Raw genomic sequence first — 19,515 nt, 5'->3', positions numbered from 1 at the left:
CACAGAATCTGAAACAGGCTCCAGGCTCTGAGCTGTCAGCACAGAGACCGATGCGGGGCTCGAGGTCACAGACCGAGAATTCGTGACCTGAGCTGAAGTCAGATGCTTTACCAACTGAGACACCTGGGCGTCCCAGTCCCTTTCTGTTTTAAGATTTTATTTAAAGATGTAGTCATATACTTCTGAAGTATTAATTGAGCACCTGATAAATGAGTTCTGCTTAATATTTAGTAGCAAAAGTCTCAGACTGTTAAACATACACACAAATGATATCTCCATGAAACTATTACTCATGGCAGCCACAATCTGCTAATGGCAAGTTTTTCCATATTTGATAGATGGAGTCAGATAAACAGCAGATGAATAAAAGTTCTCCGCAGTAGACCCATCAGAGGAAACCCACTACCCTTCTGCAGCCCCAAGTGCTGTTAAATGTCAATCACCAAGAACCCCCTCTGCAGCATCCTGGCTCCTCATCCTTCCTGATGTACATTTGTGCGCTTCTCGAGGCTCACTGACAGCTTTCAAACTTCTCCTAACTCTAGCAGAAAACAATTACAAAGATTTACTTCAAAGTAAATAAGCTCCTGCGAAGGAAGGCTGAGCCTCCTGAAAAGATTTTCTTTCCCTTGCCAGACCCATAACCCCGGGCAACTGTGCTGGCTCTGGGTGTGGTCTTGCTGCTGCTTTTGCTCCTGATAGGGAGCCAGAGGCTAAGGACTCGTGGGTGCATTTAGCCTGGGATAAAGCTCGTGGAAAGAGGAGTGGGTTCATATTTCATTCTAGGCATGGCATAGCTGCCAGCCCGGGGTGAGTGATGTGGTGTAAATGGCGGCTATGAAGGGAATGATGGGGTGTGAGGATTAAAGAATATACTCACTTTTCATAAGAGATTGTCAAACCCACCACTATTTCCTCTGGTTACCAAAGCATGTGGATCTAGCCTCAATCAGCAACAGAGAATCCTAGTTTATTCGTTAGACAATCTCACAAAATACTCCCTCTAATTAATTGTTTGCTTTCTGCCCTATGAAGGCCTCAGTGAGAAGTTACACTTGGGGAAGAGAATGTAAGTCAGTGGCTGCCAAATACTGCTCTGATGCAAGGTCATGATCCTGGGCCAGTCTGTAGTGCTCTGCTGACTTTGTCCCCGTGTTTTCTGATTTATGAGATTGTCCTTCATTCTTAAGTAACGTGCCTCCTACATTTTTGGTGCAAACATTCTTTTGTGGAATGATGCTGATAACCTGATGGGAAATTCTAAAATAGAGCCTTAGTAATGTAAAAATTGGAAGTCCATATAAATCTATTTTTGTAAGTATAAGTCAGTATAGCTATATGCCTAAAGTCTGTTCGGGGTGCCTGGGTGTCTCAGTTGGTTAAGCGTTTGACTTTGGCTTAGTCCGTGAGTTCGAGCCCCGCATCAGGCTCTGGAGTGCCTGGAGCATGCTTCGGATTCTGCGTCTCCTTCTCTCTCTCTGCCCCTCCTCACTCACACACTGTCTGTCTCTCTCTCAAAAATAAATAAACATTAAGGATTTTTTTAAGTCTATTCTACGTTCCACATATAGATTCATTTTTTCTTTTGTAGTTAAACACTTACTAAGTATTTGTATTCAGGAATACTATATTAATCTTTAATGTACAGTGATTTTAAAAAAAATCTACGCTCACAATCTAGTAGGGACCAGGTGAGTAATCAGATAATTAGAAAACAGTGTCATACACACCATTGCTGAGATATTCACAGAGAGTGTATCTCCTTCACTTCAGCTCCATGCCTGGAAAGGGTTCATAGAGGAAGGGGAAGCATGATCTCAGTTTAAAATACAAATTAACCTGCCCCCAAAAATAGCAAAGAGGGATTCTAGATAGAGGGGTCAGCTTGAGCAAAAGCCTTTAGGTAGGAGAAACCCTGATGGATTTGGCAACCTATTTCAAATGGATTTGGGGGACAGGGATCCAGAAGTGGTAGTTTCCAAGGAGGCAAAACCCAGACTGGATAAAGCCCTGTATACCAAGAAAAATTGTTTCTGTTTTATCCTGAAGCATTAGGGACATTTGCAAAATATAACACATGGTGAAGAGTGGTAGAGTAGACTGAATCCGAATGCCTCCCTTCTGCACGCAGGAAAGTCTCCCCCCAACACACAGAACTAGAAGGGCCTGACCCTTCAGTGTGTGCCAGTTCCCTCTTCTGATAATTTATTCTTTCTCCAATGGAGAGGAGCAAGTGAACAGTAGAACAGAGTCTGGAAGTGCCCTTTATTGTATTTCTTATTCTGTATTACATCTTTTATTTAGTTTAATTTATCCTTTATTGTTCATCTTATTTTTTGATTGATTGGTTGCAGATATGCACAGAACAAAGACATGGTGTGGGGGACAGAGGCAGGAATCATAGTGCATTTTCTTTTAAGAGCTCAAGTTCCCAGGCAACATGTAACATGTGGACACATTCTTCCCTAAACTCTCTTTTATTTCCTTTATACACAAAATAAAGAATAAGGCACATTCGTTTCTTGGACAAATAGGTAAAGTATGCATTCATTGGATCCATTTAGCTAACAGAAATCTGGCTGAAAAAGGCAGAGTTTGGGCTTAATTTTTTTTTTTTTTACCTGTTACTTGGTTTAAAACATTGTATGTGTAAAGGCACAGTGAATATGTTCTACCTCAAGGGAAATTGAGTTGTTCAAACTGGAAGAAAAGATTCCTTTAGAAGGAACAAATTCCTTCCATGTAAATCAATTCTCAAGATTCTGAGGTTTTGGTAACCTTGCTTGAGAGTCTTATACTTGACAATATGTTACCATCTCAGCTGTTTACACATTTTAAAGCTTGAAAACACGTGACTGAGGTCATAAAGGTGTAATGATCTTTTTTGTTTCACTTCGTAAAAATTTTGTTTCTGCATATCAAAAAGTGAGCCGAAAGGAAAACAGATTATGAAAAATGTAATTTTAGCATGTATAGCATAGAGTTATTATTCATGGCCTTATACTAAATTTTTTTTTGTAAAAAGCCAACATGTTGAAGCTTACAGGCTCTGCAAAGGAAACAATAAATACACATTTTCTGGACCTGCAAGGCAAATCTAATATCTCCTTCTCTCAAGCATGACATTTGTAGTCTGTTTGCATTTTATTTATTAACTTATTTATTTTTCCACTATTGATATTTAATCGACATGTAACACTGTACAGGTTTAAGGTGTACAGCATTATGATTTGATGTATGTATATATTGCAAAATGATTACCATAATAAATTTAGTTAACATCCGTCACCTCACTTAGTAAGGTTTTTTTCTTGTGATGAGAAAGAACTCATAAGATCTACTCTCTTAGCAACTTTCAAATAAGCAGTTGCCTGTGTTTTAAAACTGGTATAATGCTTTTTATTCATTCATTTGTTCTGCAAAGAGGCTCCTTGAGGACAGTGAGAAAGACTGGGTTCAAGGAGAATCGTTGAGGGGCTGTTGCTCCACGGCCTGTGGAAAGTGATGGTGATCAGAAGTAGGGTTGTAACAGTGAGATGGAACAAAGTGGACAGGTGTATGGGAGAGTTCTTTCAGGGTAAATGTCAGAGACTGATGATGGATTGAATATGTGGAAAGAAGGACAGGAGTCAAAGATGATGGTGCTTGAGCATCTGGCTATGCCAATCATCGAGAGAGAAGAAGATGGAAAAGGAGGAACAGGTGGAGGTGGGGTGGGGTGACGATGAGCTCAGTTCGGAACATATTAAGTCTGTGAAGCTTATGGATCATCCAAGTAGAGATGAAAGTAATTTGGCAGTATGTGTCAACTGTCATAAAAATGTTTCTACTTCTAGGCATCTCTTTTAAGATAGTAACATTAAAGAATATGCACAGAGATAGTCTTTGCAATATTATTTATAAAATCAAAACTTTGGAAGCAACTTACATGTCCGACTCTGAAATAATTGTTGAATAAATCATGTGCACTTAAAAAAATATATTGCCATAAATCTATAATTATAAAGCCTGTACAATGTGGCAAATGCTTATGATGCATTAAGGAAAAAAAGCAGGGTGCAAAATTGTATTTTAGAGATGATTGCAGTTAGGTTAAAATGTATGCATTTGAAAAATACTCTGCAAGGTACATTGGAAAATGAAAATAGTTATCTTGGTAATATAAATTAATTCTGTTTTTTTATCCCAGTTTTTATGTAATGTTTTTATATTGCTTTTATAATTTGAAGGAAAAACATTTCAAAGCACCGAAAACTTATGCCCATTTATGTTATCTTGGATTAGTTTAAACTCTTACCAATTATAAATGCAAATCAATGTCATGTTAAAGCAAGTTAACAGTTATAAAAACACTCATTTTATTTCTGTATTTATAAGTACATTTCATAATTATTAAGGAGAAATAAGATCTTGGCCAAGCAGTTAGTAAGGGAATAGAAATTGGCTTTTTATAAGCTTAAAAGTAAGAACTTGTTTTAAATAGAATATATTTATAATTACTGATCATCTCAATACTCCACAGTGGTTTCTTCTACCTACTTTTGTACAGAATTTTTGATTTTTATTTTCATCTTTAATTTTAGCCCATTATATACTATTTGTCTCCCAAAGGCACCATGGTTTTTAAAAAATGTTCCTTCAAATGAATCTTAAGTCCAAATATAAATTTGACACAAAGAGCAACCAAATGAGTTTGTATAATCAAATTCTGGGGCACAGTTGTCAACTCAGGGTGTGAGTTCGTACTTCCATTGACACGGCTTTGAATTTTTGTGCTGCACTTTCATTTAATTTCATTCCTAAAAATAACAGCTTTTTTGAGACGTAATTCACACACTGGGCAACTCACCTATTTAAAACATACAACTCAGGGCCACTGGGTCGTTCAGTCGGTTAAGCATCCACCTCTTGATTTTGGCTCAGGTCATGACTTCACGGTTCGCAAGTTTGAGCCCCACATCAGGCTCTGCTCTGACAGCACAGAGCCTGCTTCACATTCTCTTCCTCTCCCTCTCTGTCCTCCCTCACTTGTAGTCTCTCTTTCTCAAAATACATAAACATTTCAAAATAAAACCTATAACTCAATGGATTTTAGCTTATTCACAAAGTTGTATAATCATTACCACAATCAATTTTAGAACATTTTCACCATCCTAACACCTTCCTTCCAGACCCATTGGCAACCACTTACTACCACCACCAGCCCCAGCCCTGGGCAACTGCTATTTACTTGATATCTTTAGAACTTTTCCTATTGTGGACATTTCATATGAATGGGATCATGTAATATGTGGTCTTTCGTGACTGGCTTCTTTCAATTATCCACAATATTGTGTTCAGGATTCATCCATGTTGTAGCCTGTAACAGTACTTTGTTTCTTTTTATGGTTGAGTAATATTCTATTATATGAATATTCCACCTTTTATCCATTCATCAGTGAGCATTTGGATTGTTCCTCTTGACTACTGTGAATAACGTTGCTATGAACATTCGTGTGCAAATGTTTGTTACAAGAGATCTATTTTCGTTTCTCTTAGGGTATATACTTAGGAGTGGAATTTCTGGATCATATGGTAACTCTGTATTCAACCTTTTGAGGAACTTCAAGACTATTTTTCAGAGTGGTTGCACTATTTTACATTACCACCAGCAGAGTGGGAGAGTTCCAATTTCTCCACATCCTTACCAGCACTTATTATCTGTGTTTTTATTAGAGCCATCCTAATGGATGTGAAGCATTATCTTATTGTGCTTTTGATTTCTATTTTGCTGAGGACTAATGATGTTGGGCATCTTTTCATGCACTTATTGGACATTTGTATACTTCTTTGGAGAAATGTCTATTCAGATCCCTTGCCATTTTTGTTTTTATTTTAAAAAATATTTATTCTTTTGAGAGAGAGAGAGAGAGAGAGAGAGAGAGAGAGAGAGCATGAGTGGGGGAGAAGGGCAGGGAGAGAGAGAAGAGAGAGAATCCCTAGCAGGCTCTGCACTGTCAGCATGGAGCCTAACATGGGACTTGATCCCACGATTGTGAGATCATGACCTAAGCCAAAATCAAGAGTCTGATTTTTTAAAAAATTTTTAAAATGTTTTATTTATCTTTAAGATGGACAGAGCATGAGTGGGGATGGGGCAGAGAGAGAGGGAGACACAGAATCCAAAGCAGACTTCAGGCTCCAAGCTGTCAGCACAGAGCCCGATGCAGAGCTCGAACTCACGAACCATGAGATCATGACCTAAGCCAAAGTCTGATGCTCAACTGACTGAGCCACCCAGGCGCCCCAAGAGTCCGATGTTTAACCAGCTGAGCCATTCAGGCATCCCAGATCCCTTGCCATTTTTAAATTGGATTATATGTCTTTTTGTTATTGAGTTGTAAGAGTCCTTTATATATTGTAGATACAATTCCCTTATTAGATATATGATTTACAAATACGTTCTCTCATTTCATGGGTTGCCTTTTCACTTTCTTGATGGTGACCTTTGAAGCACGCAATTTTTAATTTTGATAAAGTCCAAATTATCTGATTTTTTTCTATTATTACTTTTGGTGTCATATCTAAGAAACCACTGCCTAATCCAGGGTCATAAAAATGTATGACTTTTTCTTCTCAGAGTTTAATAGTTTTAGCTCTAACATTTAAGTCTCTGATCTGTTTTGAGTTTATTTTTTATATCATATGAGGAAAGGGTCCAACTTTATTCTTTTGTATGTGGATACCCTGTTGTACCAGTACCATTTGCTGTGAAGACTATTCTTTCCTCCATTGAATTATCTTGGCACTTGTGACAAAAATCAGTTTACTAAATGTAAGAGTTTATTCTGGAACTCTGAATTTTATTCCATTGATCTACATGTCTGTCCTTATGCTAGATTACTATTGCTGATTGTTTTGATTACTGTTGGTTTGTAGTAAATTTTAAAATTGGTAATAGTGAGTCTTCCAACTTTGTTATTTTAAGAATTTTTCATTTATTTATTTAGGCTCCTTGAATTTCCAGTATAAATTTTAGGGTTAGCTTGTCAATTTCTGCAAAGGGCTGGAATTTTGATGGGTTTATTTCATTTTATAAGTAGCTACAGCATTATCATTAGAAAAGGAAGTATTTATTTAGAGTAATTTCCTGGTTTTCTCTCTTCTTTTGAAAGACCTATGAGATGCCCTTTTCTCAAGCAGCTTCAAGATTATTTAAATGCTCTTAACACTATCCTCTCTCTCTCTCTCTCTGTGTGTCTCTCTTTGTGTGTGTCTCTCTTTGTGTGTGTGTGTGTGTGTGTGTGTGTGTGTGTGTGTGTGTGTGAAACTCTTATTGACCAATTAAGTAGAGTTTTTCCCCCTAATTGCTAAGATATGCACCAAGAAAATAAAGTTTGCTTGCTGAATTTGTGCTTATCAAATCATAGCTTTCTCTTAGATTGACTTCTTGGATAAAAGAGTATAATAAGAAACTTAACAGTAGGGGTCTATGCAGTAGGAAAGCTGACAGAACTCTTGGGTAGAATAGCTACATGTCCACACCTCCAGAGATGTAATGTCAGAGTCTTATTAAAATGAAATCGAGTGAGATTTATTACTAACAATTATTTATTATTTTAGCAATAGTGTTATTTTTAAATAATTTACGAATAATTTTTAAATGTAAATAATCTATCAAACAGTAATCATAAGGTGACAGACACACGCTTACTTGGAATTAAAATAAATAGGATGAAAAAAAATTTTTTTTTTTAGAAATTAACACAGAATCAAGAGAGTATCTGGAACACCAAGGCACTCAGTAAATATTGGTTGAATAAAGGAAAGAATCGAAGGCAGCCCCTACATGAATCACTGTTTTTAAAGCCCAGGCCCCTACCTTAGGGATGATTCTAGATAATCCCTCAATTCAAAAGGATAAATCCTGCTTTCAGCGTAGATTGTTTTTCAGTGTTTCCAATTTTCTCAAAGGATAACCTGAGAGTTTCACATTTTTGCAGCGTTTATGTCATGGTTGGTGCCGATGTACCATTTTCTTCTTGTTTACGAGAAGTTGAAAATCCACAGAATCAATTGAGATGCAGTCAAGAAATGGAGCCTGTGATAACATGTGATAAAAAGTTTCGTACCCAATTTTACATTGACTGGTGCAAAATTTCATTGGTGAGTTTTTATTTTATTTCATTTTTGCAAATGTAATTATAAGTGATGTGCCTGGAGATAACATTTGACTGAAACCTGAATGGCTTTTGGGAACAGATCCTAGGTTTACTTTGTTAACACAATTGACTTCCCTCCACTTTAAGGATTTGGCAAGCTCGTTGACAGTGTATCCATTTAGGGAAGAGTATCTCCACTTTTGTCCTCAGTCTGCCATTGATTAGTTGGGGCTACATTAGCTTGGCAGGTGGTCCCAATGATCCCCCTGGACATCCAGGTGGCTGCTAAGTCAGAATAAATATGGAGTCTGTGTGACATACGAAGAAAGTCTCAAATATGCTGCCACTACCCACTTTGGAAGGAGGGACTATAGCACAATAATAAATCTGAAAATAAACCAATATTGTGCTATGAGTCAGTGTCCTAGAAATTCAAATCGTAGGCAGAGTTCAAGGAATAAGAAATAATTCCAAGTGTGCAAAATTAGAATCTTACCCACAGCCCCACAAATATTAAATATCTCTTTTTAAATTACCTTTTAATTAGCATTCTAAAAGACTAAAGAAAATGTAGGTAAGGTTTCCTCTACACTTGATATGTATAATATTTTATATAAAACTTGTATTTTTTTATCTTGCTTTCTGGAAGATAGGTAAGTTGTTTTACTTCTTTAGTGACCTTTAGATTTAACTTCTGTCAACTCTTGATGATTGGTGGTGAGTGAAGCCGATCTAAGTTTAAAGTTGACATTTGAACAAAGTTATTGACACATAAACACAACTGTCACTTCATGTCTTAGAGAACCGACTGCAGGCAACTTGCCCGGATCCAGTAAGGGAGAACATAGTATTCACATTGTAGCACTTAGCACCTGTGGCCCTGGGCCCTAGACTCCTCTTTGTATGTGGCTGTGTCTGAGGAAAATAAGTTTCTTTCTTTATCTTTTTAAGTCAAGTAAAATTATGAAGATGCTGTGGTTTACGTGTATTATAGGTAAATGTTGAATATGCAGAGCAAGGGTGCCAGAGACGAAGAGGCCGCAATCATAACTTGAGGGGGTACCTGTAAATCAAAGTCCGTGGATGGCAGGCCCCAGCAGTGCCATTTTACTTGTGGTCCTGCTGTAAATGGTTTCTGCTTAGGAATATTATCTAATTTCTAAAGGTTTAAAGATGACTTAGGCTTTGAAGATTTTAGTTTCTGTGGTAAGACTTTATATATGGCAATATTGGGATTTTCATTTTTTATTCTACATGCATTTATTTATATGTCACATCTCATCCCAGAAGATTTCGGGAGGCTTAAATGAAATAATGCAACAATAAATATAATAAATAAGATATCAAAGAAATGGAAGATCAGGACCTGAACTTTATTTAAAAAAATAAGCTTAAGGTCAAGTTTGACAACAAGCTTCCTACATTGGAGATTGAAAGAGGAAATTCATCAGTTACTTAGTTCACTCCTTTTTTTTTTTTTTAATTTTTTTTAACGTTTATTTATTTTTGAGACAGAGCATGAACGGGGGAGGGTCAGAGAGAGGGAGACACAGAATTCTAAACAGGCTCCAGGCTCTGAGCTGTCAGCACAGAGCCCGACGCAGGGCTTGAACTCAAGTACCGCGAGATCATGACCTGAGCCAAAGTCGGCCGCTTAACCGACTGAGCCACCCAGGCGCCCCAGTTCACTCCTTCTTAAAGGAGGCAGACCATCAATTCTTTGGCAAAAAAAAAAAAAAAAAAGTTTTTCTAGCACTGTGTTCTTCACAAAGTTGTTCAAGTGTTTTGTTTTGTTTTGTTTTGAGAGGATGCTGAGAAAAGCCACAAATCATTCTCCCCAGCATTTTTGGGGGAGGGGGAAGGGCGAGGGGAGCAAATGTAATGACCAAGTTCACATGACTATTTTTAGAGTCCTGTAACAATTAAATGCAACTCCGTGAAAGCGGTTCAGTTAATGTGGAGGTAAATTAATATAGTGCAAATGTGCATTTTTTGATTCTGGGATAGAATGTAGTAAAACTGTAGCATTAAATGAGTGACATGTGCCTTCGGCTCTCTTTCCTAAAAGTTACTTCTGTCTGCTAGATGGCAGAAAGAAAGATCAAGATTGTAGTCACTTAGGAATTGTCTCTCATTTTGTCTTTTCTCTTTCATTAACCTTAGAAACCACACACACACCCCTGTTATCAGCTAGTTCATGGTTTGTTGGCATCTGCACTAGAGGTTTGTCACTAGGAGACAAGAAATGTACACAGTAGTGGGAACATACTTTGTTTTGGGGGAGGGAAACTAGGAAAGAACATCTGCATACACACATAGCTTTATTACTTACGGATTCCCGTACATATGTCTATATGTTGTGGAAAGGACATAAAAACCAGGCCAACATAAACCCTTTGTTCCTTTTTTTTAAATGATGATTTTTGAGAGAGACCGCGTGAGTGGGGGAGGGGCAGAGAGAGAGGGAGACACAGAATCTGAGGCAGGCTCCAGGCTCTGAGCTGTCAGCTCGGAGCCTGACGTGGGGCTTGAATTCGCTAACTGTGACCTCATGACCTGAGCTAAAGTCAAAGGCTTAACCGACTGAGCCACCCAGGCGCCCCAACCCTTAATTATTTTTGCTCATTACTTCTTCCTAGCTGCCATAAACAACTGCAAGTTCAAGATGATAAAGGAATTGGAAGGAATTGCTTTTGAGAAATGTGTCAAAGAATGTTTTGATATGTCTAGATCTTCAACTCTTGTCATGTTTGTAGCTATTAATTTGATGTGTAATTGTCTTCTTTTATATCAGGTTGATAAAACAAAGCAAGTGTCCACCTATCAGGAGGTGATTCGAGGAGAGGGGATTTTACCTGATGGTGGAGAGTACAAACCCCCTTCTGATTCTTTGAAAAGCAGAGACTATTACACGGATTTCCTAATTACACTGGCTGTGCCCTCGGCAGTAGCACTGGTCCTTTTTCTAATACTTGCTTATATCATGTGCTGCCGACGGGAAGGAGTGTGAGTACTTTAAAGCACTAATAAAAAATTATAGAGCCTACTAGGTTAACAACACATAAGATTCCATTAAAAGCCAAGTTTCATTTGGTTCATAAAACACTTTATAAATTAATTGAGATTGTGTTCAAGTCAAACTACAGTACTTTATTCCTTTAAAATGAATTAAAATAGTTTGAGTCTAGTAAATCAAATTAGGGGATATAATTACTTTATTCAACAATTATTAAGGCTAGATGTAAATTCATGCTGGCAAAACAGTCCCAAGAATAATTGAGGCTACTTCTTTTGGTTATATAAGCCATTTTGTGCAGAGACTGTGGGATCTACTGATATGGTGATTGCACTTTAAATAAATAGTCTGAGTTTGATCGGAAGTGATGGTCAGAATTCTTCTCGAAATTGTTCTGCTGTCAAACGGGTGGCACAATCTAAATGTTTAAGAAAATATGTATCTATACATATAAACCTAGGAGTAAATTCATGAAAATAAGAGTATAATTTGAGTAATGAGTGTTCACTTCATGAACAGTTAGCACTTTCAGGACATCTATGTCAATTAAAAGAATCTCCTGAGATTATCTAGACGTCAGGGTAACAAAGCAAAGGATAAAAAATTAATGAAGCAGCAAGTAACAAATTCTTCCATTTTTTACATGTAGCCTGATTTCATTATGTCATAGAATTTATTTCCAAGAGCTTGATTCTTAATCTCCATTTTTTTTTCATTTTTCTGTGTGTTTCTCATCAGTATTCCATCTCTGTATGTGTACTCATCTAAGTAATGTCATCAACCTGGTGGCAAATGCTTCCTGGTTGCATTTAATAGTAACAATGTCAGCATTTCCACATCATGCAAGATCCCATGAACATATAGTCTTAATGTTCCAAATATCAATGCTATTATTTAATTCATAAATTTTGTTTTGTTTCTAGGGAAAAGAGAAACATGCAAACACCAGAGTAAGTGTCTTCTTTCCTGTTATTTTCTTTATCATTTCTTTCACTTCTCAGTTGCTCATCATGCTCCATACATGTGTGTCTTGCTTTTATTTTTTCATTTGTCATCGTTCACGGTTTATTTCATGAATGTGAAAGCTGCTTTCTAAATAGAGATATTTAGGAGGGGTAGAAACTAAAAAATAAAAAGGGTTTGAAAACTAAGACGACATAAGTAAAAATTAAACCTAAAATTTCAGATTCAGAATATTAACTTGCCATTTATATTATGTGATTTCCCAACCTGCATTTCTATAAACCAGATAACAGATGAAAAGGCCCTTCATACACGTTTTCCTGAATCTACAGTAATAACCTACCATAAAATGAAACTTCTGTGAGTATTTATAAATGCCCCATCAGAAGCAACAATATAAAAGCTATGGTAGTCTAATCTTAATCGTAGACATTAAATAGAGCACTAGCTTGTTACTTAGGGCTGTGATATTAACAAAATGCTTTATAGCTTAGTTTAATGAAAGACACATTTATTTAAAAATTGATTTGCAACTTTCTGCGTTGCTGTGTTAAAAGTATGTGAAATGTACCTCTTTCAGAGATAACTTGTAGAATGCCCAAAAGTGCAATAATGCCTTGTTTTAAAAAGAAGACAAAAATTCACAACGTTTTTCAAATTTGAAGACCCATTGGGCTACTATGTGATTTTAAACAGATGTTGTTTTATTTCTTTTTGATCTAGCATCCAGCTGGTCCATCATAGTGCTATTCAGAAATCTACCAAAGAACTTCGTGACATGTCCAAGAATAGAGAGATAGCATGGCCCCTGTCAACACTCCCTGTGTTCCACCCTGTGACTGGGGAAATCATACCCCCTCTGCACACGGACAGTTATGAGAGCACCAATATGCCTCTGATGCAAACACAGCAGTAAGTATCCGCTTGGTAGTATAATTATTAGTATGCATGAATATATCTACTTAATTTCTATAAAGACCAGAACTTTTCGCTTTGCATTTGTTTGTTTGTTTGTAACTCTAAGAGAAAATACCAATAGGACATTGATGGTATAGATCCTGACCCCACTGTGCTGACCCAAATATAAAGAATTACTTTCAGGAAATGCACTTTTCTTCTTCACTAATTGAAAGAAGATGACATCCACCTTAATAGTTAAGAAACTGACACTGCTAACAGACCAATCATGTTTGCTCAAAGATGAGTTAATTGTGAAAAGAGAAGCATATCCTAAAACATAACAAATTATTTTTTAGAGCTATTATTAGAATTATTGGGTTCTGTTAACCTATTTTTTTAAGTTTATTTATTTATTTTTGGAGAGAGAGAGTGCAAGCAGGGGAGGGGCAAGAGAGAGGGAGAGAGAGAATCTCAAGCAAGTTCCATGCTGTCAGTGCCAACGTGGGGCTCAAACTCACAAACGTGAGATAGTGACCTGAGCCGAAATCAAGAGTCGGATGCTTAACTGAGCCACACAGTCACCCCGTTAACCCGTTTTTTAATGTTATTACCAGAGATCTATTTAATCTAATTTTTTTTTGCCTCAGGGTATAAAAGGTTTTTACATTGTTTCTTATGATATGCCTGTATATAAAAATGAGTAGTTCCAATTTTGACTATAAGCATAACTTATTAGTGCCAACCTTTGTAGTACTGGAAGGACTATGATTAGAAAGCCTGGAAGAAACCTTTGTAAAGGGTACCTTTGGGGACAAGGGGTTAATTAAGGAAATTTCCCAGTTGCTCTTTGAGAACCCACCTTATATGCCTAGAAGATCAATTTTGATATAAGGGGATTGTAGGTAAAATTGTAATTTATTTTTAACAACATGGGGTTCCCCTGTAAATTCAGTTTCCCAAGGAAGTCACAAGTTTGCTTTTGAGATCCTCCTCTTTTTCACTTTACTTTTGTGAATATAATATGATGGATATAGAGAAAAATCTACCTCCCTCTCCCCACATAAACCTTAGTGTATGATCAACAGGTAATACTGATTAAAGATTTCTCTGGGAACCATACTGGGTACAGTTTCCCATTGCAAGTGCTTTTTTTGTAATCATGTAAAATGTATGTGGTAATTTGAAAATTAAACAGTAATTAATAAGAGTAATTTCGATAGTTAGATTTGATGAATTTGTCCAAAATACTTCAGAAATCTAAAAGTATTGTATTTTCCTGAACTGCTCTAACATTATCTACTTAGTGGTGAATAGGCTAAGGTATGTGTTTATGTGTGCATGTGTGTGTGTACAGTAATTGATTCAAGTCTGATAGACAATGGAGAAACTTGGATACATTTAAAATTTTTGAGTTTTGGAAATATTAATATTCTGTCAGGGATGTGAATATTAAAGTCTCACAAAATTTAGTTGTACTGAATGGAAGGGATAGATTTCTACGTTCTCTGATGGTTGGTTCATGGGTCATCCTAAAACCCACTTTACCAGGATTAGATACTGATGGGAAAAATGAGTATAATTTCAAGAGTATTATAATAGCTCACAATTTAAGCAATCTTTCTTGCTTTTTTTAGATGAAGATTATGAACGGACTTATCATTCATTTCCAAATGGAAAGAATTTTTAAAAGTCTTTAAGGCTACCATTTTGTATTTTCTTTACCTAAGAGTGACAGTGAAATCTGGGTATATATTCTTCAAATGTTGATATATAATCTCAAAAAAATGAAATGGTCAAATATACTTGAGAAACAGTTCTTTTGTTTGTTTGTTTGTTTGTTTTAAAACTATAAGATTTTTCAGAGGCCTTGAGTATATTGATATACTTTATGAATCCATGAAAAAAGGTCAGATATAACTCTTCAAAGACCATATGTTCCTAGTGATAAAAATAACAATGCTATCACATTTTAAAAGAGAAATATTTGTTATAATGAGTAGGGGAACTTAAATATGTTTGCAAGTCAGCAAAACTATTGCTAGTGAAGTTTAAGGGAAAGAAAAAGGCTGTGTCATTTGTTAGAGACACTTTCTGACCATATATATTGAGACTAAGAATAGCTCCTTAAAAATTACTTTGATTTTCTGTGGTTAGGATTTTGCAATGTTGCTACTAATATACAAAAACAATAAAATTTTCTGTCTAGTTTACAGCCAAATACATCTTCCCAGTCCTTCCATAACCCCATCGACTATCATTATGTTGATCCGATCTATTTGCAAATGCAATAGGTTATTTTCTTGAACTTGCGACAATTTGGCCATATACGTATTTTTAAGTCCAGAAAACTTTCACATTATTCAGATTTCTGCTAATGGAAAAACTCCATTAACTAGCACTTCTATATAAATAGGGTACATAGATAATTGATGATGTTCACAATGATTATTCTGAGGCACTGCGAGATCATCAAGTACGTCTGACTCATCAGAGGAAAATTAAATTACATTTGGTGTAGTTTCAGTGTTGAGTGTGTATTATCTTTCTTTTATTCTTGGAAATGGATAATATGTGCACTGTCTCTATGGTAACTGCCTATAAGCCAGAATATGTGATTAACCTCATTTTCCAACCATGCCAGATAATAGGGAATTCATTGTATCAGGTTCGTCACAGCTGTCCTTTACGCAAATTCAGCTTTTACTCCTTACCTTAAAAAGCATGTTTTTCAAGTTTTATTTCAGCACCAAGTACATATATACATAAATAGTTTGGTCATTTGGATTGAACTGAATTCTCAACATTAAAATGAGATATTACATTAGATGAGGTATTACAGTACTTGATAACCAAGTCCAAAGCTTGGATAATGCTCCCTGGTATTTATTAATTAACCCTTCCTAAAAGGGCATGTGTTTCATCTTCACGTATTCATACTAACTTTACTGATTTTATCATTCATAAATAATTTGGCTAGCGACAGGATTTCATGTTGATTCGTCAGGCTTGACACCGGAAATATTCAGGCATAAGGAAATGGCTGAAAGTTTATGTTGGCTTCTGAGCAAGACTTGAGAACATTCCAAATTTTTCTTCAGAGCTGCACGGAAATTTGCTTGGGTCTCTTAAACAAGTCAGTCCAGGATCTAGAGAACCCGATAACAGTGTGAGGTAAAGAGAACTCCTAACAGTTGTATGATGAGGCGCTGTCCCAGTAACATGTCCGTAACACAGTAATATTTTCTTCTTGGTACAGTGCTTTGCAGGACTCTAGACTGACACCGTTCATTAGTAAAAAAATGTTTAATCATTTGCAATTGATGAAATTGGAACATGGATAAGAGACAACACTGAATTAGGTCAAAACTGAAATTAGATTATTTACCTATCTTGATTTTAAGGCAAAGATAATGTAGTCATTGACCTCAGAGGGATCTCTGATCCAGATAACAGGCAAAGTGATTGAACAGGTAGTGGAAAGGAGACCTGGACAGGGACCAGAAGATGGAGTACATGCTCAGGAAGGACGATTTCATTTTGCACAGCGTTCCTTCTACATTTCAGGTTACAGAGACAATATAAACAGGCTGTTAAAATGATCACATGCTATGGAAATGCCAGGGCAATTTAGTTTTGTCTTTGCTAATATATTTATTAATTAATGTTTTATTTTGGAATGATTTTTGAGGTTCAGAAAAGGTGCAAAGACAATATAGTTTCCAGAGACCCCTCACCCAGTTTCTCCCATTGTATATTTGTCACAGCTAAGAAACCAATATTGACTATTAAGCAGACTTCAGATTTTTTTTTTTAATAATTGGAGATTCCACTAGTTTTTCCTTTAATGTCCTTCTGTTCCAGGATTCTGTTGAGGACACAATAATTGGCATGTCTCTTTAGTCTCCTCTGATCAGAGCAGTTTTTTAGACCTTCCTCTTTTCCCATGACCTTGATGGTCTTGAAGAACACTAGCCACATATTCTGAAGAATGTTCCTCATCCCCTAATACAGTCAGGCTTTCTGCATCTGTATTTATCTTTGCAGTGGAGTGAATACATGTTACCATTAATAGTAAGAAAAACTTTTCTCTCCCTTACCTACTTATTACCATTCATTGCTGGAGATTGCATTATAAAGTAGTTCTTTATTTTTAATTTTAATTTTAATTTTTTTTTATTAGAGAAAGAGAGAGCAGGGTAGAAAGGCAGAGGGAGAGAGAATCTTAAGCAAGCTCCATGGTCAGTGTGGAACCTGATGCAGGGCTTGATCCCATGGCCCTGTGATCATGACCTGATTTGAAATCAAGAGTCAGACACTCAACTGACTGAGCCACCTAGATGCCCCTATAAAGTAATTCTTAACAGTAAATGTTGCTTTGCCCAAAGAATCGTTGTGATTAAGGGGTATTTTTTGACCAAAGACTTAACATATTAAGAATAAAAATATATTACAGATTGATGTACCTCAAAAACAAACCTTTGTAATGATTTAAATGAGGAAAATCAAATTCCAAGTCATAGAATTTTAGGTCCTAGAAGGGATGTTGAGAGATAGTCCAGCCTGGTTGTTTCCCAGCCACATTGCAGATCATATTAACCTGTGGAGCTTTTGCAATGCAGATCCCAGGGCCCTACTTCTGTGGATTTGGAATCTGGTGGAGCTGTAAGTTAGGTGGAGGAGGAAAAAGCATTGACAATTCCCAATTAAAATACTTAAAAGGGCTAGGCTTTAGAAGTTGGGAACACCAGCTTGGGGTGGTGTTTGGGGGTGGAGGTGGGGAAGGGGCTATTATTCATAGTCCTTCTCCTAGAGTTTTAAAAGGGGAGCGGTTTCTCCTGATTCCCCACTAAGAGGTGATGTACAAAAGAAGAATGTGAAAGGGGGCAGTTCAGGTGCCTGATATAGTGTTGGGACTGTTTGTGGGTTTCTGTTTATCAGCTGCTATCCTTTTCACACCTCCTTCTGCTGCCTGAGGAAACGGTGTAGAGAAGTGAGAAATGAGTACTGATTAGTACTGACTGGGACAGAGAAATGCTGAACCTTGAAAAACTAAAAACCACTGGGAAATTGTCATTTTGCAATTTTATAGGAGGCATTTGCTGGGGAATTTCAGACATTCCGTTTTCTAAAAAAGGATTTATTCTAAAATGTATAATGTAGTACATGTTTTTCTAGGGGGTAGATCTGCCTCCTTATTAATCCTTTTCTCATCCCAACACAATATCAATGGACTTTTCCTGAGTGGGAGGCATCCTCCTAAGAGATTTTATGTAATGAATAATAGGGAAAAGTATCCAGACATTTTCTAGAAAGGTTTTAATTGTCTATACGAAATTTTCCTTATTCATTATACTAAACACAATGCCTAATCCAGAGTAATCGGGTCTCCCTCAAAACAGGAGGTAGGTAGTGCTTAATCTTCTATAGATTAATGAATAGAAATCTAGAATTCAGTCTTCTAATGAGAGATATAGTAACTAATCATTTTAATTTTTGTCTAAAGTATTTTTCTGTTTGTCTTCCCTTTGGTAATAATGAGAAGTAGCTATGGTAAAATTTCATGAATAAAAAATTAGGTTTCAATGAAAGTATCAGTTGAAGAGAATGTATTAGGGTACCAAGATAATGGTTTCCTGTTGACAAGAAGAGTCAAGCAGCCAGGGATATTTCAGAGCCATTGACTTTTTTTTGTTTTAATTCAGCAATGGATGCAATATCTGTGATGAATTTTGGTTCTGTAGGTTTGTACTGCTTCAGTTTAAAGCTGTGGTGGGCTTGGTAGGCTTGCTTTTGGCTTTGTACAAGCAAGGGAAACTAACTAAAAGAAATAAGTGAATTTCTCCTTTCTCATTTATGTTCCATATATATTCTACATTGATTTATTTAAAATTAGGTTTTGAAATTAAAAATTATAGTGACGTTTCTCTGTGTCCTTCCTTTCTTCCTTAATCCATCCAAATGGCCTGGTTCCTTAGTAAAAGCAGGTGAGGGGTCCAAATCAGCATTTTTGTTAGAAAAAAATTATAGAAAATTCAAGGGTTGAGCAACATCAATTTTGCTGAAATAATTGGGAAATTCCAAAAATATATTACTATTATTAAATATGTTACTTACTGCTAAATAGCTCCATACTAATTCAAAAGAGAAGTATTTTGTATTCTACATAGCCAAACTAATGTCATTTATTTTCAATTCTGGCACAGATTCTGTGGCTTAATGAAAATCACTTAACCTTTCTTTGCTTTTGAGTCTTCAAGCAAGTAGGAATATAATGGGTTGATAATCATCAACCTTACTCATATAATTACTCTACAGGATATCCAAGAATGTCAGATTACCTTAAAATGGCTGTACAAATAATAAATAATTGTGTACTCCCCTCAATCACTTATTTATTAATTTGCAAGTTATTACCTTTGCTTCCTTAAAGAATAAAGTTTGTGCAATGGCTAATTTACATAATTTTCTATTTAAATGCATGTAATTAATGGTAGC

At 36.3% G+C, this 19,515-nt stretch overlaps 1 protein-coding gene across 10 annotated transcripts in view; it reads left to right on the top strand.

Moving 5' to 3' along the window:
- The window catches only part of SGCE (sarcoglycan epsilon), a 69,686-nt gene that overhangs the window by 43,655 nt on the left and 6,516 nt on the right, over positions 1 to 19,515 (top strand). For 6 of the 10 annotated variants that reach the window (XM_019825476.3, XM_019825482.3, XM_019825480.3 and 3 more), the window contains 4 exons: positions 7,983 to 8,145; positions 10,936 to 11,147; positions 12,081 to 12,107; positions 12,844 to 13,032. In XM_019825476.3, the coding sequence (XP_019681035.1) occupies positions 7,983 to 8,145; positions 10,936 to 11,147; positions 12,081 to 12,107; positions 12,844 to 13,032 (591 nt within the window). The remainder of the gene's footprint in view (positions 1 to 7,982; positions 8,146 to 10,935; positions 11,148 to 12,080; positions 12,108 to 12,843; positions 13,033 to 19,515) is intronic. The other 4 variants (XM_019825477.3, XM_019825481.3, XM_019825479.3 and 1 more) reach the window with 1 other exon arrangement.

This window comes from Felis catus, chromosome A2 (genome assembly GCF_018350175.1).
Source record: "Felis catus isolate Fca126 chromosome A2, F.catus_Fca126_mat1.0, whole genome shotgun sequence".
Lineage (NCBI taxonomy): Eukaryota > Metazoa > Chordata > Mammalia > Carnivora > Felidae > Felis > Felis catus.
This window is presented reverse-complemented; position numbering and strand designations above follow the sequence as displayed.